Source organism: Heliangelus exortis, chromosome 1, assembly GCF_036169615.1.
Source record: "Heliangelus exortis chromosome 1, bHelExo1.hap1, whole genome shotgun sequence".
Lineage (NCBI taxonomy): Eukaryota > Metazoa > Chordata > Aves > Apodiformes > Trochilidae > Heliangelus > Heliangelus exortis.
Genome location: NC_092422.1, coordinates 135,796,317 through 135,822,825, shown reverse-complemented (window position 1 = coordinate 135,822,825; position 26,509 = coordinate 135,796,317). Strand labels below are relative to the sequence as shown.

The 26,509-nt window shown below is 48.4% G+C and overlaps 1 protein-coding gene across 2 annotated transcripts in view; it reads right to left on the bottom strand.

Moving 5' to 3' along the window:
• Positions 1–7,280: 7,280 nt before the first annotated feature.
• Positions 7,281–26,509, bottom strand: part of LOC139807589 (sodium- and chloride-dependent GABA transporter 1-like) — a 37,994-nt gene continuing 18,765 nt past the window's right edge. For both annotated transcript variants that reach the window (XM_071768735.1, XM_071768745.1), the window contains 9 exons: positions 24,825–24,959; positions 22,954–23,057; positions 22,532–22,656; positions 21,584–21,696; positions 15,782–15,913; positions 14,951–15,053; positions 14,440–14,540; positions 13,524–13,691; positions 7,281–10,415 (listed from right to left, as the gene is read on the bottom strand). In XM_071768735.1, coding sequence (XP_071624836.1) covers positions 10,311–10,415; positions 13,524–13,691; positions 14,440–14,540; positions 14,951–15,053; positions 15,782–15,913; positions 21,584–21,696; positions 22,532–22,656; positions 22,954–23,057; positions 24,825–24,959 — 1,086 coding nt within the window. In that variant the 3' untranslated portion in view covers positions 7,281–10,310. The remainder of the gene's footprint in view (positions 10,416–13,523; positions 13,692–14,439; positions 14,541–14,950; positions 15,054–15,781; positions 15,914–21,583; positions 21,697–22,531; positions 22,657–22,953; positions 23,058–24,824; positions 24,960–26,509) is intronic.

The window sequence follows — 26,509 nt, the reverse complement described above, 5'->3', positions numbered from 1 at the left end:
ACCTGTTTCCCGCTGTAAATACCACCAAGAAAAGCTTCCTTTGGGAAAAGTGGTGTGGTCACACCTAGCGAGGAGTCCAAATGGCTAATATTTTGTAACAAAATAACAAAAAGAAAAATAGATCAGAGGTATTTTATCTGTTCAATTAATAGAGTTTTAGAAATTATATTGAGATATGTCACTTGTGCGCTAATGTCTTCTTTGCCTCAGCTCCCCCCTCCCGAGTCCCTGGGCTCCACCGGCGTGTGCAGACGCATGGGAGACACACCAAGGGATGCTCCCAAGGAGTGCTGAGCATCCTGGCTCCCTGCTGGCCACGGGGGCAGCCCCCTGCCACTGCTGCTGATTTTTCATTGAAAGCAGCAGGAGCTGGCTCAGTGCTCAGACTCTCTGAGGACCTGATCCAGAGGAAACCAGGGAGAAATAATCTTGTCTGAGAGATGGCAACTCAATGTTAAAATCACCCCTGCAGTGAGGCAGAGAGGACAGTGGGGCAGAGGGAAGGCAAACCCTTTCCGTGCTGCAGCTTCTTCCTTTCTATCTCGCTGGCATGCAGCAGAGCCAGCCCCATACCCTCTGCTCACGTCTGCACAGCTCTGCACCTCAGGGGAAGGAGGCCCACGCACCCACGCAGAGCACACTTGCTGCAGCAAGGGGGGCAGCTGCACGAGCCACGTGTGCCAATGCATGTGCTGGGTGCCAGCTGGCTGCAGAGAAACTCCTGCACGCAGAGACATCATCAGCACACGCTCTGTGTTGAGGCACACGCTGTCTGCCCGCGTGTACAACTGTGTGGCAGATAACATGTAGGCATCTCCACTGTCCACTCAGCTGAACGAGCCAGGCAAACCCATCAGGCATTTGCAGCCATGCACTGCCTGAGCAGGAGAGCTGTGCTGGCTCCAGTGTCCATCCCAGCACATCTCGCAAGCAGCATAGGCTCAGGCTTGGTTAATATTTGGCTGGAAGGCATTTCCCATGCAAATCAGACACACATGCATATTTACACAAAGCATAACCCCAAGGTTAATGACACTGACCTTTGAGAAGTTCTGCACAGAGATGAGAGAGATGATCAGAGACACACACGTGTGCACAAAGCAAGCTCTTCTCTGCAATGGATGGGGGAAGGCAGCCTACGTCTTTGCAGCTGAGTCAAACAGATACTGGGTTCATATTGCACCTGCTTAAAAGCCCTGTCTGTAGGTTGTATATTCTTTGCTGGCTTCAAAGAATCCCATAGATCCCCAAGCCCCACAGTTGAAAGCACTTGGGAAGACACAAATCCCTTCAAGACAGAGACAGGAAATTTCCTGGGGATTCAGAGGCTTCCATTTATGTTTTTGTGTGCCACGGATATATTATAAATGAGCCCATCCCAAACAATCATTTTCTAAGATGTTTTGAAACAGATTATTGGAGAAGTTTCTGCCTGATGTTTAGATCACACACCTGGCTGTAAAGATGAAAGCAATAAAAACAGATTGTCTATATGTGAAATAGTCCTAACTTGCTCTGATGTGCAGATACTATTATTAATCGGAAGATGGTAGGTCCCTTTGGGATGGGTATGGTGTAGATGCATACAGGCAGTTCTGATGCAAGGAGGTGATAGTCCAAAAAACATCTACCACATCTGTCATGGTGGATCTGTACACATTTATACAGTGTGCATAATATGCAGCAACAAGTAAAAGGCCAGGAAAGCTGCCAAAACCTTCTTCAACTTCACAGGCAGGGGGAAAAAATGGTAGGGGAAAACAGACCAGCAAGCAGTGCTGCAGCCCTGCTGTGCAGGGAACCCAGGCCCACAAGAACCCTCTTGCTGGGACAGGCATGGCCAAACAGTTCGTGCTAATGGTACCAAGTCCCCAGGACACTCGGCTTTGAAAACTCTTTAGGAAAACCAAGAGCAGAGAAAGCTTGCTAAATACAGGGAAAATAGTCACTGAAGTCAGCACAGCTGTAACCAGGGCCTGGTGCTGGTGTTTCCACTAAGCCATTGCCACAAATCAGCTGGTGCCCAAAGACTCCTGTTTCCCTGGTCTTCATTTTTGTGCAAAGGGAGGATTTCCCTTTGCTCCTGGAGTAGGTCCAGGAAGGTCCTTGTACATCCCTTTCAGAGCCCAGGAGTCAGCAACAGCTCAACATCTTGAGCTTTCTGAAACAGCTTGCAGCCCCTCACACAGGCTAATCAATCCCTACCACCTTAACTCTCCTTTACCTTCCCAGTCACAAAAGGAATTACCTTCTTTGCAACCAATGTGCCCACAGCAAGTCCATGCAACTGATGGCAGCAGGAGCCAAAGAACAGGGTAGGTCCCTGTGAGGTGGATTCCAGCTGGTGCAAGCAGGCAGCATGCTGGTTTCAGCACTTACATCAGCTTTCTGTGCACTAAGGGTTGGCCCAGTAGGACCCAGCATTTGACACATCCCTTCTCACCTTCCTGTGGGGACCAGTCCTCCATCACCCCTATTGGTAGGGACAGAGAGAGTTGCTCAGTAAGGGTCACATGAACACAGGCAGTATTATCTCCCCTTTCAAAAGCAGAAATAAAAACACATTTCCCCTGGGATCTGACCTTGCCCTTCAGCCTCAGCTGACATCTTCTGGCATCCCCAGTGGAAAGGACAACACATCCAGCAGCTCAGAACATGTGATCAGGAAAGAAATGTGCAAGGGAAATGCAGGAGACCTTATTAAACAGCTTGTTCAAAGATAAAACCTTGGCCATCTGTCGACTTGCCCTGGAAGAAGCACTGCTATAATAATTAGCAGAGAGAAGGGCAGCAGAGATGCCGGTGAAAAAAGCAGTTTGCTAACATTTCACACAGGTCTGCCATAAACACAGTGGGAGGGAAGAGAAAGGGGAAAAGTGCAAAGGAGGAACGATCACTTTTCCTCGCCTGGGTAGATGCTGCCAGTGGTGAGGGACAGAAGTTTCCCAGAGGCCACAGGACACTTCGGGCTGGTGCAGTTTGTCACTTGGCAAACCAGGAGCAGATGCTGCCATGGGGATCAGCAACAGCTGATCTCTCAGATTCTGGGGCTCTGCCCTGTGGGGGAGTCCCCACAGTTGGGGGATTATCCCAGTGGCTGTGGTGCCACCAGGGATGGGGGCAGTCCCAGGCTGCCTCTGGGGCTGGGTGCCTGTGGCACCCTATCAGGCCATAGGATGCTGCCACACACACCTCTCACCATGGCTGTGCCACTTACCCAGCACATTCCTGCTCAGTGATGGCTGATACAGACTCACTTTATTACAAAGAAAGAGACTCCTGTTTTTTTTCAAAGCTCACAGCATCCAGGAATCCCCCAAGATCCATTGGTGCAGCCCGACAGAAGATGTCACCTGAGGCTGAGGGGCAAAGTCAGATCAAGGGGTGACTAACAATAGGACAAGGGGCAATGGTTATAAACTGGAGCACAGGCAGTTCTGTATAAATATAAGGTAGAATTTTTTCACTGTGAGGGTGACAGAGCACTGGCACAGGCTGCCCAGGGAGGTTGTGGAGTCTCCTTCCCTGGAGACATTCACAGCCCAGATGGACACATCCCTGTGTGACCTCCTGTAGGTGACCCTGCTCTGGCAGGGGGGTTGGACTGGAGTATCTTTCAAGGTCCATTCCTATCCCTAACTTTCTATGGAAGCAGAACCTGCCCAGCACTCAGACATGCTCCACAGTGCCAAGACAGGTGCCTGGCTATGGGATACCCTCTGTACCCTGCTCTGCAGGGTGCTTCCCTGGCACCTCCCCACTCCTCCCTGCCCAAGTGTCACCCCAGCAGACACTGCTGGAGCCCTGAGGACATTGCCATGCCTTGACTGCTGCTGCCAGGCACCTGGGGTGGCTGGGGCTGTGACAGCAGCTCTGCCATGCAGCTCCCCAGGAACACCACACTGAAGCTCCCCTCACAGAGTTCAAAAGCTGTTTTAAAATAAGAATCTTGGCCCATAGTTTCTAATCCTTTCATTTGCAGTACATGCAGAGATGGGACAGAGATGCGGGCTCTCCTTCCCTCCCCTCCTTCAGGAGGAGATGAGCTTCAAAAATACATCAAAGTGTTTGTGCCATGGGCAAATCCTGAAGTGGCCACTTGGCCAAGACACTATGGCACCACATGGGGAGGCAGAGGGGGGATGTTGTCCCACTCTCCAAAAGAGCTCACCCCACCCCATCTCATGTCCTCACGCCCAAGGAGCAGTTCCCCTTGAAGACACATCCAGCAGCTCTGGCATGTGCTGGAGAGGGACACACAGACGAGGGGCTGACAGGAGTCTGGGCTCAGCTGCTGCCAAAAGGCAGGAAGGCTTTGGGTAGAGGTGAGGAGCAGGGCAGGGGGCCAGCACTCCCTTGTCTCTTGTCCCCCAGGGCCAGCCCAGGGGCTGATGTGCCTTCAGGTCTGTGCAGAAGGGAGGCAGCGTGCACAAAGGGCTGAGTTTACATTTGGAAAAGCCTCATATCTGGACAAACACAGGGTTTGTTTGAAGCCAGGTCAGCAGCGTCAGCACAAAACTGGCAGGTGCTTTTCTTTACAGGATCACTGGGGGGGTTTATTTGTGTTTTCCTGAACAGCACAATGCAATGCAAACTGGCCAAGAGCCTTCTCCAGGCCACACAGCCTTCAAAGGGAGAAAAAAATCCATCTGGACAGCCATGCCCTGCTCTGCCAGAGGTCCCTCAGCTCCCAAGAGATGTGATTTCTAGGCAGCTGTGTCCCTCAGGTGCATCACCTGCCCCACGCTGTGGCTGTGGGGCTTTGTGAGGCTGGGCTCTGCTGTTATCCTTACACCTGTATGGAAGTAGACACCCAGAGTCCCCTGAAGAAAGATGCTGTGGAGCAGGAATAGAGCCAGGATGAGCTCCTCCATTGGCTCCTCCATGCCTGCAGCTGTGGAGGGGAGGGCTGCTGGTCCCCAGGGTCCTGGGGAGGGACATGTACCAATCCATGGCTTTGCCCCCATGGGAAGCCTGCAGTGAGCTGAGAGGCTGTGGCTGCTCCTGAGGTCCCAAAGAAAGGCTGGTGATGTTTTCTTGGCAGCACAGCAGCATCATGCCAGGTTGTCAGGAGGCATCCCCGTCAGTGTCATGGCCATCAGGTATCAGCACAGGAAGCAGAAACCTCTCCTGAGCCTCTCCAGGCTCCTGACACTTCCCGGCTGACAGCATCACAGTGATGATGGATGGATGCTTGGCAGAAGCCCGGCACTGCCCTTGGTGCAGCTGCCTCAGTGCTGCAGCCAGGGACACTGGGATGCCATCCCTGTCCCCTGCCAGCCTCTGAGCATCTACCCTTGGGCTACCACCTACACTCTCCTGTGAGCATGGTTGTGCAGCTCAGAACTCTTTCTACAGCAGTTAAACAGCTGCTTGGGGGGTCAGAGCCCCTTGGGATGGGTCAGGACAAGAACTAAAGAGGGAAATTAGGACAGGTGAGCAAGAGAATGTGAAGCAGAGAAGGAAATAAGTGACAGGCATCTGCCCCAAGGGCTGCTGCTGTGGCTAAGATGGTAGAGGGTGAGATGATTGCTTTGCCCCCAAAGGAGCCCTCATCTTTCCACCCTCCCCTGACATCCCTTTTCTCCTCTTTCCAAGGCCTTTGAAAGGGTGCAATGTCCAGAAACTTGTACTCAGTTTTAAGATCTAGATTCCAGGTGTCATCAGCAGGCTTCAGAGTTTCTAGGCTTTTTCTTCCTACCCCTGAGCTGCTAAGGTGGAGTGTGATCAGTATCTGGAGTTACAGAGACAGGATCAGACATCAGAGGAGGAAAACCATGGCCCACCACATAGCCTCCAGTGACAGTACTGGCATCCAATGCTGGGCACCGTGTTTCTTGCTCTCAGCTCCTGAGCAAAGCAGGCAATGTGCTTGGTGCAAGCTCCAACACCATGGATGGGCTGGTAGCCCTTGATACAAGCAAAGCCACAGTGGACTTTCCCCTTAGTGGCAAAGACCCTCTCCTCATTTGGCCATCACCATCAAAAGCAACCAGAGCTCCCACCATCCAGAGAGAATCCCCCAGGGGCGGGAGAGGGATAAGGACAAGTTGCTTATCCGGAATACTGCCAGCTTTTATTGCCCCCCCCGACACACAGCACACCTGCACCCAACACATCATTTAATAAAGTTGTGGAGGGACTACAAGCTACACGGCTCTTGGATCTCTGAAGCCTTTCAGTGCCACACAGCATCAGTAATTGTGTTTTGGACATTGCACATGTGTTGTACAACCAGCTGACAGCTGTTGAGGTACATCTGGGAGTGTGGCAGCAGGAAGAGCTCCCCTCTACCATGGGGGAGAGTATCTCACCCCCATCTCCAGGGGAAGCAGCACTTGAACAGCAATGAAGCAATCTTGCCTTTCCCATTGCTCCCACCCCCAGCCCCCCTCCCCCCAGCTGCTGCTGCTGCAGGGGAGGGAGAGGGGCAATGGAATTTATTTTTCGCAGCCCTCAGGAAAAAGAGGATTTCAGAGGGATTTGAGCACAGCTCCCTAAATAGCTCCTTAGAATGAAGAGGTTTCATGGGGGATTATTTCAAGCAGCTGCCTGCGGTGGGAGGGAGAGGTGGGCAGGTGCTGGGGGTTGTGAAGGGGCAGGAGAAAGGCAGGAGCACTCTAAGTGAGCACACTTAAGGGAGCAGAATCTCCTCCTGAACCACAGCGTGGGGAGGGGAACAGCCCCCTCTCTGGCCACGCATCCTCTTTGCTGGGTGAGCCAAAAGGAGCCAGCAGAGAGGTGGTCACCAAGAAGTACCACACCAGGGGAGTGGCACAAAAGCAACTTATTCCTAAAGAAGTCACTGGCACTGAGCATGGCACATGCTGGTATCCAAAGCTGGTATCTGAAGTCACAGAGTCAATGTGCAGATATGGCTCCTTCGTTGGACCTGCCCACAGTGGCATTTCTGAGGTGTGGGATGGGCTCAAGGCACCATCCCTGTCCCTGCCTTCTCACTAGATGGGAAACCTGGGTGTGATGGAGGTGGGAGGCTCTTGTAGCACTAAGGATGGGATGAATTGGAAATTCCGGGGAAGGGGAAACAGTCAGACAGAGCTCAACTAAGGGTAAATTCTTCCCTCCAAGGCTACAAATGCCAAACTTTGCAGATCCAAACATTCATGGTGGAAATAAAATAGTGCAAAATCAGGAAAGGCTGCAAAATCTATCCAGACAGGCAGAGCTCTGCAGAGACAGGTAGAATATGGGTTGGCATGCCTCTCCCAGTAATACCAAGAGATAACATTGCTTGGCAAAGAACTTTCTGGTACAAAAAGGAAGAGAAAGATAGCTGGAACTTTATTATAATTTTGATACTGGGTTGTAAAATGTTTCTTAGGGGCTGCATCCTGCAAAAAATATTAACTCCTCCTTGGGCTCCTGAGCTCCAGCTTTCAGCAGGCAGAGGACTGAGAGTGCTCACAGCAAGTGGCTGAGCCACAGGCAGGCAGAATAAGTAATAAGGCTGGAAGAACAGTGCATGAGAGAAGCAGAGAAGTGAGGCTGGTAATAATATAGTGAGATAGAAAAGGAGGAAAGAATAGAAAAGAGAAGGGAGGGCTGTAATTTGACAGCAGTAGAAGCAAAAAAGCAGGAAAATCAAGCTGAGATAGATCATTTCCACTGGATGGAGGATAGTGGGGAAGCAGTGAGCTAAGTGAATGCAAAGGAGGAGGGAAGGAGGGAAAGCAAAGTGTAGGGTCCCAAGCAGAAAAGTGAGTGAATATTTAAATCTTATCAAATACTGTTATATGAGCAGCCCATGTGTGGGTTAGCTCCTGCTGCTACACCTGGAATGATGTTCTGCACCTGCTGCATACAAGGCCACGAGTCAGAGAGATGCTGGGACTAAAAACCCACCAAAAAGGAAATGGAGATTTAGGAATTTTCTCATCCACCAAGGAAGGAACTTCGTTTTCTGGACCCTTCCTTCTCCACTCCCCTGGTGGAACAACCTGGACGGTACAACTCTTTGAACAGCTCTTACAGCAATTCAGCTCTTTGACCAAGAGTTTCAAAAATTGCCACTGACACGGACACTACCTAAGTTGCCTCAGGTAAGTTGAAAAAATTGGGTCTTCCACGGTTTTAAGGCCTTACTCAAGAATTGACTCCTTTGCCCATCACCCGCCTGCTCAATCCTCAGTCTGCATTTAAGGGGAGGGAGGTTATTTGGCCTGGATGCAGAGGCAAAAGCAGGTTTCTAGTAAAGGTCATACTGCAGAAATCAGAGTTTAACATCTTTTTTTGACACAAATGTCCCTCTCAAAGGACATACATGTATTTAAGGAGTGGTTTCCTTTATCATCCAGTTTATAAAAATAGGTGAAAGTGGAATAGAAAATTTCATCTATGCTTACAAATACAGGACAAGGGAAGATGACACATCTCTGAGATTAATTGTGATGAGCTATGATTGCAGCTTTCAGCGTTTGGCTTTCAGCTTTTACAAGATCAAACCTGTAAATTCAGTGTTTCCTCATGTCTATTTAAGAGCTGTGATATTTTTTGACATAAACACCCTAACAACTAGATGCAGGACAGGCAGTGATCTCAGCTTGTGATGTTGGTGACTGCAAAACATGCACCCAAGGCTTGGTAGCCACCACTATGAGCCAGGGTGAGCATTTCCCACATGTTCCAGCACAAATTGGTGACACATCTAAAGCAACTCTAATGGAGACGCATAAGAGAGCTGGCAGGGGACCCAATCCCAAAAGTGACCGACTTCAGTTTTAATTATCAGACACCTTTCCTCTTTACACTGCCAATCCTCAGGCTGGGAGACCAGAAGAGTCCTCTGGCCCCATGCACCAGTTGGTTCCAGGGATGGGGAGCACGGGGCCAACCTCCATCATGTCTCAGCTCCACAGCACGAGTGAGAGGCACCATTCCTAGGACACTCAGATAGAAAATCCTTGCTTCGGAGCTGAGCCTGGGAGTCTGAGCTGGCAGGGAGGCAGGAGCAGACCTGATGATGCTGTCAGGGTGCCGAGGCAGGGAAGAGACTAATTTAAGCCGTGTGTGCACACATATGACAGGTGCTCATCAAATGCACTGAGCACATGGGTATCTCTGTGTGGGGTCATCAGGAGGCTGTCACAAACAGGAGCATCACTGTCACACCTGCACACGGTGCTGTGATGAGCCACCTCCTTTCTCAAGGACTGATAGAGCAAAAATATAGTGCTGCTTTAGGACTGCTCTAAAGCACTTCCTGACTTTCCCTGAGGTGTTATACGCTCCTCCAGCATCATATATAACAGCTCATGGCACCCATGCTGTGTGTGCTGGGGGCTGGGATGTGCCAGAACCAATGGCTGGCTGTACAGTCATTTCCCAAGGGGAGCCAGCACTGGTTCACCAGAGTGGGTTTAAACATGGTGGCTGCATCCTACCAGCTTCTCTACAGGCTGGGATTTAGGTGTTGCCACTTTGAAGAAAAGCTATAAGCTAAACCACCCATGGACACTATGCTGCATCTTTCTGCTTCCAACCCAAGGAGGCTATTTGGCAGAAACTATTCCAGTCAGAGGAGAGATTTGCACTGTGCTGGAAAGTCTTTCCACCACACAGCAGACCTCTTGCCTCCCCACAAAGCTGATTGCAGCAGAGCATGGTCAGTGTAGGAGACTTGGACAGCCTCTAAAAAAGAGCCCTCCTTTCTCAACTGCATTTTAGAATCAGAATACAGGGCTGAAACACAGCGCCTGTGAGCAGCACACAGTGTCCTGATGCCCTTCTCCAGTTTCAGGGTGATGTCCTACAGCTACCAGCACGCTGGACTCCTCACTGGAATCCCTTGTTCTGCCACATCCCCTCCAGTTATGCCTCTGTTGGTGCTGGTTCATGCTAGACCTGTCAACAGCCACCTGGGACTCAAACCTGGTCACTGCTGGCTCTCTGGGGTTGAAAGCACAGCTGTGTGCTACAGGGTGCCCTGTGGAAGTTCACATGGAAAGGCAAGAAGGGAGAAGTGGTCAGCAATCAGTCTAAGTTCTCTAGTAACATCACCTCTTGTCAGGAGGAGGAAAACCTGGGCTCTGGCTGGTCCTTTCTGAGAGCCTGGACCAGGATGTTGCATGATGAAGAGTTGGTCACCACACAACGCCCTGGTGCCAGCTCAGATGGAGCCTTGGTAAGCCAGGTCAGGAGGAAAAGATGTGAGAGGATTCCTCCACCGGGTCCTCTCTTTGGCAAGTTAAAGCCACCGCAAAGCCGGGGACAACCATCTGTGCCAGAGGAGCTCGAGGGACAATGTGGCACGAGCAGCTACAGGGCAGGGCGAGGGCATCCGGGCTCTCCTCTTAGACAGCAGCATCCGAGATCCTCCCATTCAAGGATGTCTTTGGCTGGAGGCCGTTGTTCTGAGTGTGCACCTCTGGCTTGGGCTGTGTCATCTGCTGCAAACGCTGCCCAGGAATGAAGGGAAAGAGCGTGTCAGCTGGAGAACCAGGCACAACAGTGATGGAATAGCTGGGTGTCCTGGTTTGAGCCAGAAAAAGGGTAATTTTGCTTTCAGCTAAGTCTCTTGTAAGAAGCTGCACTTGCTGAAATTAACAGCAAGTTTCTCAGACAGTGTCTGCTTCTAGGACTGATAACACTCAATATTACAGGGAAAGGGGAACAGTACATAGAATCATAGAATCATAGAAATGGCTGGGTTGGAAGGGACCTCAGAGATCATCAAGTCCAACCCTTGATCCACTACCCCTGCAGTTACCAGACCATGGCACTGAGTGCCACATCCAGTCTCTTTTTAAATATCTCCAGGGATGGAGAATCCACCACTTCCCGGGGCAGCCCATTCCAGTGTCTGATCACCCTCTCTGTAAAGAAATTCTTTCTGATATCCAACCTAAACCTCCCCTGGCACAACTTGAGACCGTGCCCTCTTGTCTTGCTGAGAGTTGCCTGGGAAAAGAGACCAACCCCCACCTGGCTACAACATGTGGCAGGAGTTACTCCTCCAGCACCATTCACTGCAAGACTCTGTCCGTCACCTTTGCTTTGTTGCTGTGCACATGACAGCAGCTCCTCCTTTAAGAAACCACCCTTATGGCATGGGCACACTGTTACCAGGCAATACCACCTGCAAGCAGGAGCTGGAATGTCACAGCATTCAGACCAACCCCATTTTCCCAATAGCTGTTCCACTAGGATTCATTAGAAAGCACAGCTAAGTAGCTACAGCATGCTGACAAGGTTACAGTCTGCCTCGGCTGATGCAGATCAGACCAGTCCACCCACATAAGCCTCTGCCATTAGCAGTGATTCCTGTCACCCTGACCTGTTCAAACAGAAATTACAGAGACAACTAAAGTGAAGGGAGAACCCCAGGAAATACGGAGGGGCAAATCATTACTGGAAGTGTGTGGACTGAGCATGAGGAGTGATGAAGAAGACTGAATCACTTTTGCCTACCAGAAAGGGACCGATGCTGTAAGCTGCAGAAGAGAAGGCAGAGGAGGATTGAGCCTGACCTGAATAGACATCACTGAGTCAGGAAGAAGTCCTTTCCAGCAAAGGGAACCAAACTTCTACATTCCAATACCTCTGAAGTGTCTGTTGCTGGGTGAAGTACCTAAAATGTTCACTGAGCTGCTTGTGCCATTCATGTGGGGATTTTTTTTTCCCACTCATATTCATTCTCAGTAGGATCAAAATTACTTGTAATCTTTCCTGTCTGTCAAAACCACTTTATTCAGCATTGGCATCTAATTTCCCTCCAGCTCTATTACAAACTAATCCAGGATCTGTGCATGTAAGAAGCCAAAAATTCTGTTTCTCTGATACCAACACACACGCACAGAGAAACCTCTGTTCTTCCTGCTGCCATCTGCTGCTCACTCCTGGGTCTACGAACAGTGGGGAGGAGGTCTGGGTATCCTGTTGTGTGTGGGTGCTGTTGGAGGGAGGGCAGGTGAGGACAGTGCACACCAGGCACTGCTGCTGTTGACTGGCACTGCTGGTTTGCAGGAGATGCTGAAGTGATGGGTGGAAGGGGATGTTCATGAGCTGCCCCCAGAGGTCAGGATGTGCTTTCACCATCTTTAGTGGAAACGGGATTGAGATGAAGGAAAAGGTTGAATCATTATCTGTATTTGCAGTCTTCCCTTTTCCCCCTTTCCCAGCTCATATTATGAGGGGATAAGGAGCCCTCAAAACACCTGAGAAAGGACCTACTATTGGAATTGCTGCTGTCTTTCAATGTAAAATCACCAAAGTGGCTTAACATAACACCCTGGCTTCAGTCCTGCAGGCATCTCAGTGGAGATCTCAACACCAAAGGCAAGAACCTCACCTCATTCTCAGATGAGAGACTTGGAAGTAGAAACTGAAAGTAGACCTGAGACATGAAACACATCCCATTCATGAAACACATCCCATTCCCACATCAGAGCCCATCCAAATGGAGAGCTGGGAGGAAGGAAAGTCAAATTGACCTGCAACTTGACCTCAGAGGTAGAGAGCCTGAAGCTGGCTTCAGCCAAGCAGTTCCAGCCAAAACATTTCTGAATTAAACATAATTCAAAATACAGCATATATGAAATAAATTAATGGGATTTAGGTGGCATCTGGTGGCTGTTGTAGCTGGTCTGGGAAAGCCATAAATCAGCACCCCTGTGATGCTGTCTTGTAGCTTGCAGCAGACAGCATTGAGCCAGGGAGTTTGTGCACAGTGCTCTCAAGAATGAATGACAACAAGGTAGATAAAATCTTAATAGGTGTTACCAGGTCTGACATACAGAGACTTATGATTCACTGCTACATAAAACCCCACTCAAATTTGAAAAACACCAAATGTTTTAAACATGTTCAAAGTTGTGGGTAATTTGGGTCATTCATAAAAGTCTGCTTTTTTTCCTAATCCCTCAGTCACTGACTGCCCTTTGCAAAACATATGACAAACTACCCCTGTGCATATCTCTGTCACTAGCAGGTCCTAGCCCTGAAGTAATGAGTATTTCATTCTCAGAAGAAGCTGACCTTTCTGCTGAGAAGTGCCAGGTAACCATGCTCATAACTAGAGACTTCTGGCAACAAGGACTTCTCTGCATTAAGAAACCTTGGGGTTTTCCTCCCAGAATCTTCCAGTGCTCCAGTTCTGCACCAAAGAGATAACCAGGGGAAGAGGGCTGCCTTTTTGGGATGGTGACAACACAAAGCTTAATGGTGAACAACACACTGACCTAAAGGAGACACTACCTGAAAGTCTACCCACTTGGCCAGATGCAGCCAGCCATGTGCTGCCCAAAAGTGATCCCAGATATTTAGATATTAGTGCTCAGCTGTGCCTGTAACTCCTCTCCAGTGAGCCCACACCACTGGAGGCCACTTTGTGCCCCAGATTTGAGACCTCCTGGGGGAGAAGGTGCACAGAGCTCCTGCAGCACTGACCTGAAGTACTCTGACAACTTTGTCAGAGCGGAGTGTGCTTGGTTATCCTGAGATTTAGTTCAGTGAGGGGGATCTACTCTAAGCAGAGAGCAGAAGAGGAGTGGTGAAGATGTTCGTACCTGCCGGAGAGTCCCTGTTGAGGTGAAGAAACAGTACAACATGTATCCTGGAATCAGTACCATGGAGGACAGAGACATAAGCCAACCAATGCCTTGTCCCCATGCAGGATAGACATATTTTCCCAGTGTCAGAGGGGTCATTTCCACCACACTGAAGAAGAACACGCCCTGGGAAAGGAGCAGAAGCCACTGCAGTTTTGCATGCAAAATCAGAGTGCATCCATCCATTCTTTCCTTCACTATCCTCTTATCTCCCAAAATTCTTACAGCAAATTAACAGCTCCTTAAACTAGTTTAGATTCTCTTAGACCACCAGCTGGTAATTTTAAATGTTTTTTTGCCCACTTATCCTTTGTAAAAAGCTGAAACTGGAACACCCCTGAATTCCTTATTCACCAGACTACTTAGGCGAGCAGTGCCCCCACATCAGTCCATAAGTAAATTAATAGCATCCTCACAGCTGTCCTCAGGAATCTTCATCTTCATCTATCAGTGGCCTTCTCACACCATTCCCTGTATCTCTACTGGAAGTGCAGGAACCAGCAAAGGCTAAATTTCTCTGCAGTAGCCATACTACCTTTGCTGATGACTTTTGCTCTGACAAGCTTGTCAGGGGCTGAGGCTGGAGTTGCAGTAGCTGAGAGTCTTCACCAGAACCAATAATAGCTTTTTAAAACAGTAAGTTATTTGCTTATGTTTTGGCATCTCAGAAAGAAGAACGAAGAAGCAATGGCATCACTTAGATTAAAAGAATCACCTAGAGCTATTCTTATGCAAAGCAAAGCAAGCAAAGTGAAGGAGGCTTCTGTATTACTTTACCCAACCCAGGTCTGCCTAGAACCACTGCACCAGTCCTGGGCTGAGAACATGCTGCTTCCCCTACAGCCCATCCAAGCTAAGGTCCCTCTGTCCTTACCAGGCAGACAATAGGAGTGAAGAAAGCCCAGCAGATCTTCCACCAGATACAAGGTTGGTAGCCAATCATTTCTTCAATGTTCTTGTAAAATCTGTTCACACCTACAAGAAGTTGTGTTGAAAAAAACATCCCTCCTCAGCACCATGGTCATCACTTCCCATTACACAGCACAGGCCAGCCACAGCAAGAGGGTGATGACACTATGGCTTGATAAGCTCTATCTGGAGGTGACAAGGGACAGGAACACAAAAGCAGATTTGTGATAGCATCTTCCATGCTCCTGGTGTCCTCTTGTGCAGGAGGAGCCTAGGTATCTGTCTGCCAGTTTGTGCAGAGGTATTTTTGGTGGCCCGGAGAAGTGAGACAACAGTCTCCTGCTCCTGATTTTCTGGAGTTGTCAGCTGAAGCTATTTGCAGTTGTGAAGTTTTAATTGGCTTAATTGTAGGGGGCTTCTGAAATAACCCACTGTGTACATGGAGAAAACAAAGGAACAAGGTTTTTTGTACTTACCATAACACCAAGAAATTGAGATGGTCTCAAAGAAGACAAGAAATAGGAGACACATGCCACTGGCTGAGTAGTAATCAAACAGCTTGAAGACATAAATGCCACCCTAAGAAGACAAAACCAAGGTCAAGGAGTTTAGTTATAGATTATAGTTGACAATATCATCCAGCTGCTTGGGTTGCCACTATCTGTGTCTGCTGGATTTAATGTTAATTTCCTTGGACAGTACATCTGGTGTTACAGTGTTTCCACTGGAGTCTCATTCCCAGCAGCAAAGATGATGTGCTCTTGCAGACAATTAGCCAGTCTGCTCAGGCATGGCCAAGGGTGAAGACAAAAGCAGGGATTCACTAGGATTTCTTACTTTTCTCTGTTTTAGATGGAGTCACTTAAATAAGTCTGCTCTGCCCCTCCCAGGAGTTTTTCTGCCTTTCCTCCTCATGAACCTACAAAGCCCCACAAATGGTCTCCAGACTATTCAGCCCTGACTTCCACCCCTGTGAACTTTGGCTTCATCTCCAGAAGGGCTTGGCTTCAGGGCCACTATGGACTCACCTTCCTTATGTTATCTTAACCCCTTGCACTAAACATTTCCTTAGCTTGGGCTCTGCTTAAACAAAAGAATAAGCCAGGGTGATTGCAGGGTCATGGTAACAATTATGGAAGCATCCTAAGTCACTTAAGATGTGGCAGTAATGAGCAAGCCCATTTAGCCAGCATTAGAATGGTTCCTAGGGATGCTGTCACTTCTCCCAATGCTTTCAGTGCAGCTGTGCTATGCCAGAGTAGCTGGAGGGGTGTTGTGAATAGAGATACAAGCTCAGCTGTCTATACCTGGGTAATGTTGGAGAATCCAATGAGATAAGAGATGAAACAGACAACTGCAATGAAGATCTTCTTCCTGGCTCTCAGGAGATGAGGATACTCATCCATCAGGGCTGTAATGAACCCTTCCACGGTGCAGAACTACAGGAAAAAGGTATAAACCAAAGATGTATAAATAGCTATCGTAGCCTGAAGTCATCACCTCCAACATTTAATTCCAGTGTTGAGATCCTCATTGCTTTAAGTGCTCTCTGTAGACACTAGAAAAGAAGGAGGCACCTGTGCACAAAGTTGGTCCAAACCCCTTTCTGAAGCCTCTTTTCCTCCACTAAACATACAGGGAGCTAAAAGTACCACGGTTAAATGCATAAAATTACCTGAGAAAAATCTCAGCTTTCTCCCTCCCATGGAAAGCCTCCTCTTTCTTCCCCTGGACTCTTGAGGTCCACCCCACCACTGCCCAGCTCCCTGATGCTGCCAGGCCCTCTGTCACAGCAATGCATCTGTCTGCTGCCAGGCCATGGGCAGGACCTTGCTTGGGTTTCCTTTCCCATTTGTGCTCTTCTCAGCCTTTTGCTAAAGTGCTTGTTCTATTCACTGATCTAAAACACTCATTCAGGAGCCACTGCCCCAGTCTCACATGCACGTACATAGCAACCACCTCCCCGACTACCCAGTCCTTCACTTTATTTCAGGCAGTGAAGTAAAGTGGATTTAACTGGATTATTAAGTGGATCATTAAGTGGATGCAGTTCATTAGAAGCCCATCCTTACAGCACGTGGTCCTTCTGAAGCTGAAAACACCTGGCTGGCTTGTGCAGTGCTATATAACAGTATATTAATGCTGTCTGCATCATAACACATAAAGAAATTCCTGTGAGTGTTACCTTCAAATCTAGGAAAAATAGCTCTGCCCTTTGGCATGAGGACAGCTGGGTTGTGTGTATGTGAAGTGCATCCCTCCCTCCTATTTCTTTTTAAATTGTGAGCTTCACTTTTATGTCTCAGTTACAGAAACCACTGGTAACAGAGAGCTCCCAGAGAGCAGCTCATCGTGCCTCTAGCAAAAACACTGGAAAGTTTATGAGGACAGCAATCTCCTTTTTTTCCCTAGCCACCCTCAGTAAGTGTGTAAGCCAGTGCAATGAAAATGAAGGATGTCTAATTGCTCTTGGATGTCAGGGACCTCTCTGTCCCTGGAAGAGAACTCTAGAAAGTGCTGGCATTTTTAGATTAAGCTTTGAATAGGGAGACAAGAAGAGAAAAAGCCTGGGGTGCAGGTAGAGGTCCACAGACTAAAAAGAGCAGCAGCAGGCTGGAAAGATGTATGGAAGAAGAGCAAAGAGTCTGAGCCCTTCCTACAGCTGGGCAGAGGTGTCAGAAGAGCTGGCACATGTCTGGCTGCTGGGGTCAGCTTCCACCTGGGCACAGTGAGGCAACAGGTGATGTTTCTGCCCAGGATTTTATATCCACATGTTGCAGTGCAGAAAGCCAGAATTCCCAGAGCTCCAAAGCTCAACAGCTTAAACTCAAATTTTTAGTAAGCTAAGCCTTTTATGTTGGACACAAGTGCTATTAAAGAATCTTGGGTTAAGATGCCTTTATGCCCATTGACAGCTGGTCTTCACCCCATCCCACCAAGCACATTGTCTGGAAGAGTCAGGACTGAACTGGCACAATAGTGTGAAGAGGCAGTGTAACACAAAAAAAAAAAATAATTAAATTGTTACAAGCTATTACTTCCATGTGGATGCATGGCTGTGGCTGGAGCCATGGGCAGCACCAGGCAGTCTGGTACCAGGCAAAGTAGAGAGGGTTCAGAGGGGGTGGAGGGGTGGTCAGGGACAGAAGGTGGGTGAGAGGTCCAGCAGACAAGAAGGAAAGAAGAAGGCTCTTTATTTAACAAGAGGGAGTAAAACCAGCTGCCTTTGAGTAAGAGTACTGAAAGAGTACTGAAAGTCAGGGAAAGCACAGAAGAAAAGACAGGGAGACAGGTGGTGGGAAACAGTGCTGGCAAAGTGAGATGAAATCTCTTCATCTCCCATCAAAACTAACCTGGTGTTTAACAGATGAGGTACAGAACCAAAGGGTGGTATGCTGCTTTTTCTAGCCATAAGCCAGGCAATGCCCTTCATACCATTTAATGAAAGTTGCCTCCTGCCAGCCTCAATCCTCAGCAGTGACACAGCCTGGAAGAAGTTCACCTCTTCAGCCCTGGGGACTGGGGCTCTCTGGCCAGCCTTGGGGACCACATTTATCAACCTGCAAACCCAGCCTGAGATGCTTGCATCAGATAAGTAGCCCACTGAGTCAGAGCATGCTGCTTTCAGGAATGATGAGGATCTGCTCTTTTTCATGCCTCCTGGTCTCACCCTTGCCCTCTGTGTGTGTGCAAGCAGGTGGGCACACAAACACCTGAATGCACACTTCAGACTGCTATCCAAAAAGTTGCAGTATTCTCACCAACTGTCTTCAGACACAATTTTTAGCACATGTTCTGTTCTTCTTCATGCCTTGCCATATGATAGGTAATTTTTCTCTCCTAAAGATTTTATTTCCATTCACTGTTCTCTTTTCTTTTTCACCTTCATGGGCTTCCTTACAGAAGATACTGGGTCTCATAGTCTGGGCTTGGGAGTCAGTGTAGGTGACACCTTGGCCTGAATGAATCCCACCTTCTCCCAGTGTCAGGGGATGCTATCCCCTCCTTGGCCGTGCAGAGCACCCTGATCAGGACCCAAGAGCCTGAGGGGAGCTCGACCCCAGCTGCCAGATGTGCATCAGAGAGCCATGAGAGGGGGGTCTAGTTTCTTGCAGCTGGAATTCCTCACAAATAACCTGTGAGAGGCAGCCTCACATGGGACAGAGGTAGGTTCGCAGTCACGAGGCTTGCTAGACCCTTTGGGCAGAAAACACCTGACCTGGAAACTTCTAGGTTAAAAGAAAGCATTAGCATATTATGCAAGAGGGACCAGAGGAAAGAGAGCTAAAGCCTGGATGGATCAGAGGCAAAGGGAACATTCAGGCAGAGGAGTGGCAAGTGGGGGCACAGGAGGGAGGTGTTTTGCCTGTCAATATAGGTCATTTGTCTTGTTCAAATGACTGCAGATGAGATGAGCACCCTGGCAGGAAGAGGCAGATGTAGCTGTGCTGCACCTGCAGAAGGCTCACTGTCAAAGCTAAAGGACATGGGTGGACCTACCCTCACCATTTCAAGGGTTGGGTCTTGTTGCTGCTTTGCAAACACAGACCTCAGCCCTACCTGCCTTCACTAGCCAGGCCTCTGAGCATCTTGTCAGATCTCCTCAGATCCCTGGGAATGCAGGGTGTAAGAAGCACCCTATAGCCCTGCTGTGCCTCACTCACAGATCAGGCTGTTGACTCAAGTGAAAAATGGCTGCTCCCCGTCTCCAAATAACACAAATGATACTTAAATCAGCACTTAGCAAAACCATCTCTCTTTTTTTTTTTACTTCCTTTAACTCGACGCTCCAAAATGCTGGTGCAGTCACAGCCAGCATTGCAGCCTGTATCATTTGTTTTATCCCCAGAAGCTGCCATAGTGTTAATGGTGGTTTTGATCCAAAGAGAGCTCCAGCATGCAGACAGGAAGCTTCTTCACATGTATTTATCTGTGCTTCTTTTAAAAGCTTGTTTCCCTTTTCATGCTCCGTTCCCTCTGCTCCCTCCCCCTCCTCAAGGCAATGATAGCCCCCCACGGACTGCCTGCCCTCTGACAATAGCTGTCAGAAGGAACTTAGAGAATTTCAAGTGGTATTTCTGAATCAAATAAATTCCACACAGTGCTTAGAGGGCTTATTGTCATGTCTTGAAATATTTACCAGTGCTGAGTGAATAATCCATGGAGAGTAATTTTTTTTTCTGTAAATGCAGTCGTTGTTTGGAACATTTAGTCATTATTTGAAATTATGTGCCAAACAGTGTCTGTGGTAATGCAGGCATGAGCTCTGTGATGTGTTTATGAAAGTGTGCCATAATTAAATATCAGATTTAATTGATTAGACTTTCCTGGAATGACATTCCAGGAATAGGAATGACATTTCAGGAATAGGTGACATTTCAGGAATAGGTCTGATTATGAGCTCGATTTGGCTTTATGAACACTACCTGTAACCCAAGAGAACATCCATTTTGTACCAGTGGTTTGCACTTCATAGAAAGAGCACAGGGGCACAGAGGAAGATGTGACAGGCCAAGCACAGGCTCTTGGAGGAGCCTTTGATTTTTCTGCCGACAAAAAGGAGGCACACTGCAACTGGATGCTTCACTGGGTAGCTAATGTTATGCTGAATTATCAGAAAAAAAGGTATCACCTCTTGTAAAAATACAGAGACATAACTTCTTTTTTTGGGGGTGGGGGGGGGCTCTGAGAGGTGCAAGGTGCACCTTTTGCTACATCCGTGTGCTTCCACCTCAAATACCTTGCAAAATTAATCTAATGGCAAAGCAGTCGGGGTACCCAGGCAGCAGCCTTTCCCAAGGCATGGCTCCTTTCTTCTGCCAGGATGTATCCTGCTCACCTTCAAACCAGGCCAAGGTGCTTCCACTCTGCCACTTTTGATATCAGCAAGAATGCCAAACACTGTATCAAACCACCATTCCCACACTGTGGCAGAGCCCTAATTCAAGCTCTACACTGCTTTTCTCAGTGTAACCTGTAAGCTTTGTCACAGCTCTGTGGTCTGGCTGGAGACTTGGTACCTTATGCAGGGATGCTCCTCCCAGTGCCTGAGAATGGAGAAGATAGAGACTTTCTACCCTAATCTGTGAAAGTCAGTCAAAGTGATGGCATTTTCTTGGCAGTGCCTCACAGTAAATGCAGTTTGGTCAAGGTGTTCTGTGATGCAATAAGGAAATTCAAAGCATCCAAATCAAGCTTCTCACAAAATAGCGGAAGAGCTGAGACGAGTACCAGTTATTATCATGCAGACATGAAATGAAACAGCTAATACTGATTTTTCTTATTTCACATAGCTAGGGGATTTTTGGGAAAATACATCTTAAAAGAGCAAAACAGTTATTACTTGAAATCTTTCTTCCTTTGTCCCAAAGTATTTTTGGCAGGGATAGAATCATAGAATGGCTGGGGCTGTAAGGAACCTTGAAGATCATCTGGTTCCACCCTCCTGCCACGAGCAGGGACAGCTACCACTAGATCAGGTTTTTCAAGGCCTCATCCAACCTGGCTTTGAACATTTTCAGGGTGGGAGCAACCACAACTTCCTTGGGCAACCTGTGCCAGTGTCTCACCACTACCCTCTTCAAATTTTAAACCATTTTCGCTTGTCCTCTCACTACACATCCATGCAAAATATTTCCCACTAGCTCTAGTTAGAGCCTGTGAGCTCATTTCCCAGGGTCATACAGCAAGATGGGGACATGCTGTCCCCAGGCAGCAGCACTGGCACTCCTCTAGGACAAAAAACTGATCAGAAGAGAGAAAAACTTCCCAATGATTCTCTCCTCTTACAGGGAAATCGTGACTGTCTTATAAGGCTGACTGGTTCTTCTGGGATACTGGAAGGTGGTCATTAGTCTTATTTTTAATTGGCAGCAGGACAAGGAGTGGTGTAGTGGACAGATACCTCCATCCTTGCAGTATATGCCCACCTTAGGGAAGAGCACAGAGGCAATGGCCACATGGGGGACTTTGATTCATGCAGTTGCATCTCACCATTAGGAGTAAGAAAAGACCCTGCTCATCCCAAGGTGCAGAGGGGGTCACCCCACCACCATTGTACCTGAAGATATCTTCATCTCTTATCCCACTTTGTCCCTGGGTCTTCTCACCTGACTATCCAGACCCAACATCATCAGCATGGAGAAGAAGAGGATCGACCAGAGTGGGGACAAGGGCAGCTGTGTCACAACTTGTGGGTAGGCAAGGAAAGCCAATCCAGGGCCTGTGGTAAAGAATAGAGGGATGAGCACACGTTTATAAAGCATTTGATGGGAAGTCTGAGTTAAGGGCCACAGTTGAACAGAGAGATAATGATCACAGTCTAGAACTGGAGGCATTTAATATAGAAGCTAGAAACACCTGAACCTTCAGCCACAACACACCAACCCAGTGGGGTGCCCAGAGGTAGGGTGGACAGGCAGGAATGACTAGAGAAAGGATGTAGTTCTCTTCCTAAAAGCATGAAAATCATCAGATTACTGCTACCAAGTGGAGCTGTAGCACTTTGCTAGAAAAACAAATTGTTATCTAGAACTAGTTGTAAGTTTCTTGATGACTTTTATTTTTTTTTTGCCCATCACAAAATGCTATTCCTTGAGATGAAAGCTTTCTCTGGGAAGAGAGACATTTCAAAATATGTCTTTGTGCAAAAAGGCACCGTCCCATCTTGGTTAAAAAAAGTTATTCTGAGATTACAGTTTCAAAATTCTGCATGGAAAAGGAACTCCAAAGGTTGATCACATCTACTGGAAACATAGGCAGTATCTATTATCTACAAGAAGGTTTCAGAAAGCAAATGGCCTGAATATTTCACTACAGCAAAAGCATGCAAAACTTCAGCACGAACAGGTGAATATTAAAAGTGAGTGGAGATGGCCCTTGCAGCCAGAGTGTGATGAACAGCACCCACAGGTACCTGAGACCCATCTGGGTGGGAGAGCATGCAAAAAAGATTACACACTTGGGTCCCAGTCAGGAAAGACCTGGGAGCATCACATGCTGACTGACAAATTTCTCTCAAAGACTGCTGTTGCATTTGAACCTGGGTTTCTGCTTACCTGAGGAGGCCAGCTCTGAAATTGACTTCTTAGTGATGTGTGACATGAAGCCAACAATAGAGAAAATAACAAACCCAGCAAATATGCTTGTGGTGGAGTTTATACAGCAGACAATAATGGAATCTCTGGAAGAGAGAACAAAAGAAAGAAAGAAAAGAAACCTGCAGATCCCTACCAAGAGGCCAGGAATGAAGAGTGGTATATAAGAGAGGAACTGTTAAGAGCAGTTCCTGACTCTTGAAGAGGTGATGTGTAAATATCCTGCAGGTCGAGGAGACAACAACCACAGTGTGCCCCCTGGGCTGCATGTTGCCAGCAAGGGGATGTCAAAGATCAGGCACCCCAGTCTCATTGTGACCCCCTCCCTCACCTGTGAGCACTCATCACCACACAGGAGGCTAGAAAAAAAAAACCCAACAGACCTGTAGACATTGTTGTGAAAAGTGTTGTAGCTTCCCAGTGCGATCAGAGACCCCAACCCCAGGCCATAGGAGAAGAAGATCTGCGTGGCTGCATCCATCCAGACCTACAGAGAAGAAGTCTGGTTTGAGTCTGCCTCCTTCTGCACGGCCAGCTTGGTGGATCCTCTGAGAATGGGCACCCTTCCTCCTCTGACCAGTAGCTCAGTACAGAGGGGATGGATGAGACACCTGGACACTTCAATGTTTATCCTGTCTATCAGAGAGGTTGTGGGATCTGCTGAGGCCAATGTTTTAGTATCTTTGCTTTGCCAGGCAAGGCTGTCGCAGCCTGGAGACAAAAACCAACCTCTTAAAAATGCCACCCATCACTCCCTTCAACTTTTGTGAACCTGCTGCCCTGGTTGTGCAACAGAGAGAAGCACAGTGGGGGAACTTCCTGAGCTGCTGCTGGAGACCCATCCGCAGCAGGAGGGACTCCATGCTGCAGCCACATCTCCTGCAACAGCCCAGCATGGGGCTAGTCAGGGGGCTGTATGCAGACAGTGGGCTTGGCCACCCAGCCCACTGGGGTGGCCAGGACCAGCAGGCACGCTGCCACTAGAGCCACAGATGCCTGCGATGCTGGCTGCTGACCCAAGCACCAAGGAAACATCACTGGAGCTGTCTTGAAATGTGTAGCTGTGTTACTGCCAGCTGGGCTGAACACATCTGAAGAACAGAGTTTTCCGTGCCTTTCTAAACACATATGTCCAGGGTAAGTTAGGGGTCAGAGCTGGTGGTGCAGGTGGAGAGAAGAGTAATGGTGTGTCCCCATTTCACCTTTGGGGTGGTGATGCTGCACATTGGTTTCTCACACACGTGGCTGGAGCAGTCTGCCTCCTGAAGCCACGGCCTCTCTCACAGCTCCATGGGGCTCCTGCACCTTGCCCCATGGGAATGGGGATGCCAGGAGATTTTAACAGAGGGCACTGAGTCGGATGCCTCATGAGGGACCTTGCTAGAGAGCAATGTCTCCTGAGAAGGAGGAGGAGCAGGGGAGCTGAGTCCTCCTCACGTGGCAAGTGCATTGAGTGTGCAGGCTGGCCCAGCAACAGATGTACATGGCCAGCTCTGTGAAACCTGTGTCTTGAGGCTGCTTCCAGGGATGGATGGGCATGGATGAAGGGTTGTGTATCCCCTCTGTCCCTCTGTCTCTCTCAGTGCATGTTGGAAAAGACTCGCACATCATCCGAATTTGTGTGTTCCTGATCACTTTCTTACAGCTGCCCCCTGAGGGGTGCTGCTCCCCTCAGAAAACCACATTCCACACTCACCCTCTCCATTGCTATTCCACTAGAGTGGCTTTGGTTTTCCAACATGGAGTTCCTTCTGCAAATAACTGCAGAGGACAGCTTGCAAAGCTGTCTTAAGCATTTAAACCCTAGAAGGAACATGGTAAGGGGGCAGACTATTAATTTCTTAATTGCATAGAGTTTAAACAACTCTTCTGATCTGAAGACCCCTGTTGCCAGCATAAGAGGTATTGCTGCTGGCAGTGCAGAAAAGTTACAGTGAGTTTCCTGTGAGAGGGATCATTGGCACCCCTCAGGAAATGATGGGTGTCCATCACCACACATCTGGAGATCTCTAGAGTCACAGGAGCATTGCTGCTGCAAGTGGCAGCTTGTGTCACCTGAAAAACTTTGCCTTTGCAAGCCTCATTGCTTCTCCAGGGTCTCCCCCTTGCTTCTCCTGACTAAAGTAATGTCACTGGCCATCAGTCATCACTTAAGCACATCCAAAACTTGTTGTCACGTGTACTGTTGCTCCTCTGAGACAGACTAATTCAGACACAACCAGGAGGTAAGAGCTTTCCTCACTAGGCTACAAACCTCAGAGTCAGAGAGCTTTCTGAAGTCAGGTGTGAGGTAGAAGAGGATCCCCTCCTTGGCTCCTGGCAGTGTGACTCCCCGGAAGAAGAGGATGAAAAGCATGAAGTAGGGGTAGGTGGCTGAGAAATACACCACCTGGGAGAGACACAGTGAGACAGAAGAATCGTACAATTATTAAGGTTGAAAAAGACCTCTACGATCACTAAGCTCATCTGTCAGCTCAACACTACCATTCCCACTAAACCATGTCCCAAAGTGCCACATCTACATATTTTTTGAACACCTTCAGAGATGGTGACTCCACCACTTCCCTGGGCAGCAATGTTTGACCACTCTTTCTTGTAAAGAAATTTTTCCAAATACCCAATCTGAATGACCTCTGGCACAACTTGAGTCTGTTTCATCCTATTGCTTGTTACTTGGCAGGAGAAACCAAACAGCCACCTTACTACAGCCTCCTTTTAGGTAGTTGTAGAGAGGGATAAGGGCTCCCCTCAGCCTCTTTTTCTCCAGACTAAACAATCCCAGTTCCCTCAGCCCCTCCTCAGAAGACTTGTTCTCCGGATACTTCACCAGCTTCCTTACCCTTCTCTAAATCCAGTCCAGCACCTCAATGTCTTTCTTGTAGGGAGGGGCCCAAAACTGAACACCGTACTCGAGGTGCAGCCCCATCAGTACAGGGGCAGTACAGTACACTTCCCTACTCCTGCAGGACACACAATTTCTGACAGAGAAAGCTCTCAGCCTGCCAGTGCCTCGGAGCTTTCCTGCCCCTGGTGGCACCGAGTCCAGTGTGTGTCCCTCTGAGGAAGGAAGGGACTCCCCGTGCACTGCCACTTCTGGAAGCATTTCCTTGCATTTTCTATCTCCTGTTCCCAAGCTAGTAATGTTTCTGGCTGTTTGAGGTTTCTCTCTGCCAACGACACGCAAGGAAGCACTAATCAGAAAAGTAGCATGCTCAAGTCTGGATGAATTGCCAGGGACAAGGGAATTGCACAAGGATAAATTTAGTCCCCAGAAGTAATCCCTTTAAAATCATCACATCCTTACTTAGCAGAGCTAAAGCTGGTGTTTCTCTAGACCAAAGCATCAAGCAACATGAGTCTCCTTGACTCCATTGCTTGCTTTTCAGCACAGTTTTGGGGACTGGCAGGTACATGCCACCCCCCATCACAGGGCCCATACCAGCAACCACTGGGGCTTTGCTGTGGCTCCGTAACTAAAACCCATTTGAAAGCCAGTGAGAAAGTTAACAACTTAGGTGATCTGCACCTGAAGTGCTTCTTTCTGATCTCTCTACTAGATTATTCCTTTCATAATATAGTCCTGCTGCATCACGCTGGGCTCTAGATAACACATCTCAGTACTTCAGCATCACAGTTTCACTAAACTAAGAAATTACCTTTCTGCTGTGCTAGCCTGAAATGCTGCACAATGAATAACAATGTGCTTCTGATGTGGAGGTCTCCCACCAATCCCCAAAGGGCAGCAAGAAAATGCTCAAAAGAGGTGGTGAGGTTTTTTCCACTAGCAGCATTTTATGATACCGTGACTTTCAAAAGGGGAAGTCCAAAATGGTCTGAGACTTGAGTGTTCAGGCCCATGACTTCACAGGGAAGAATTATTCCCTGCCATTAGAATGAAAATTACCATAAATACAGGAGCCATTTTTACAACCATGAAAG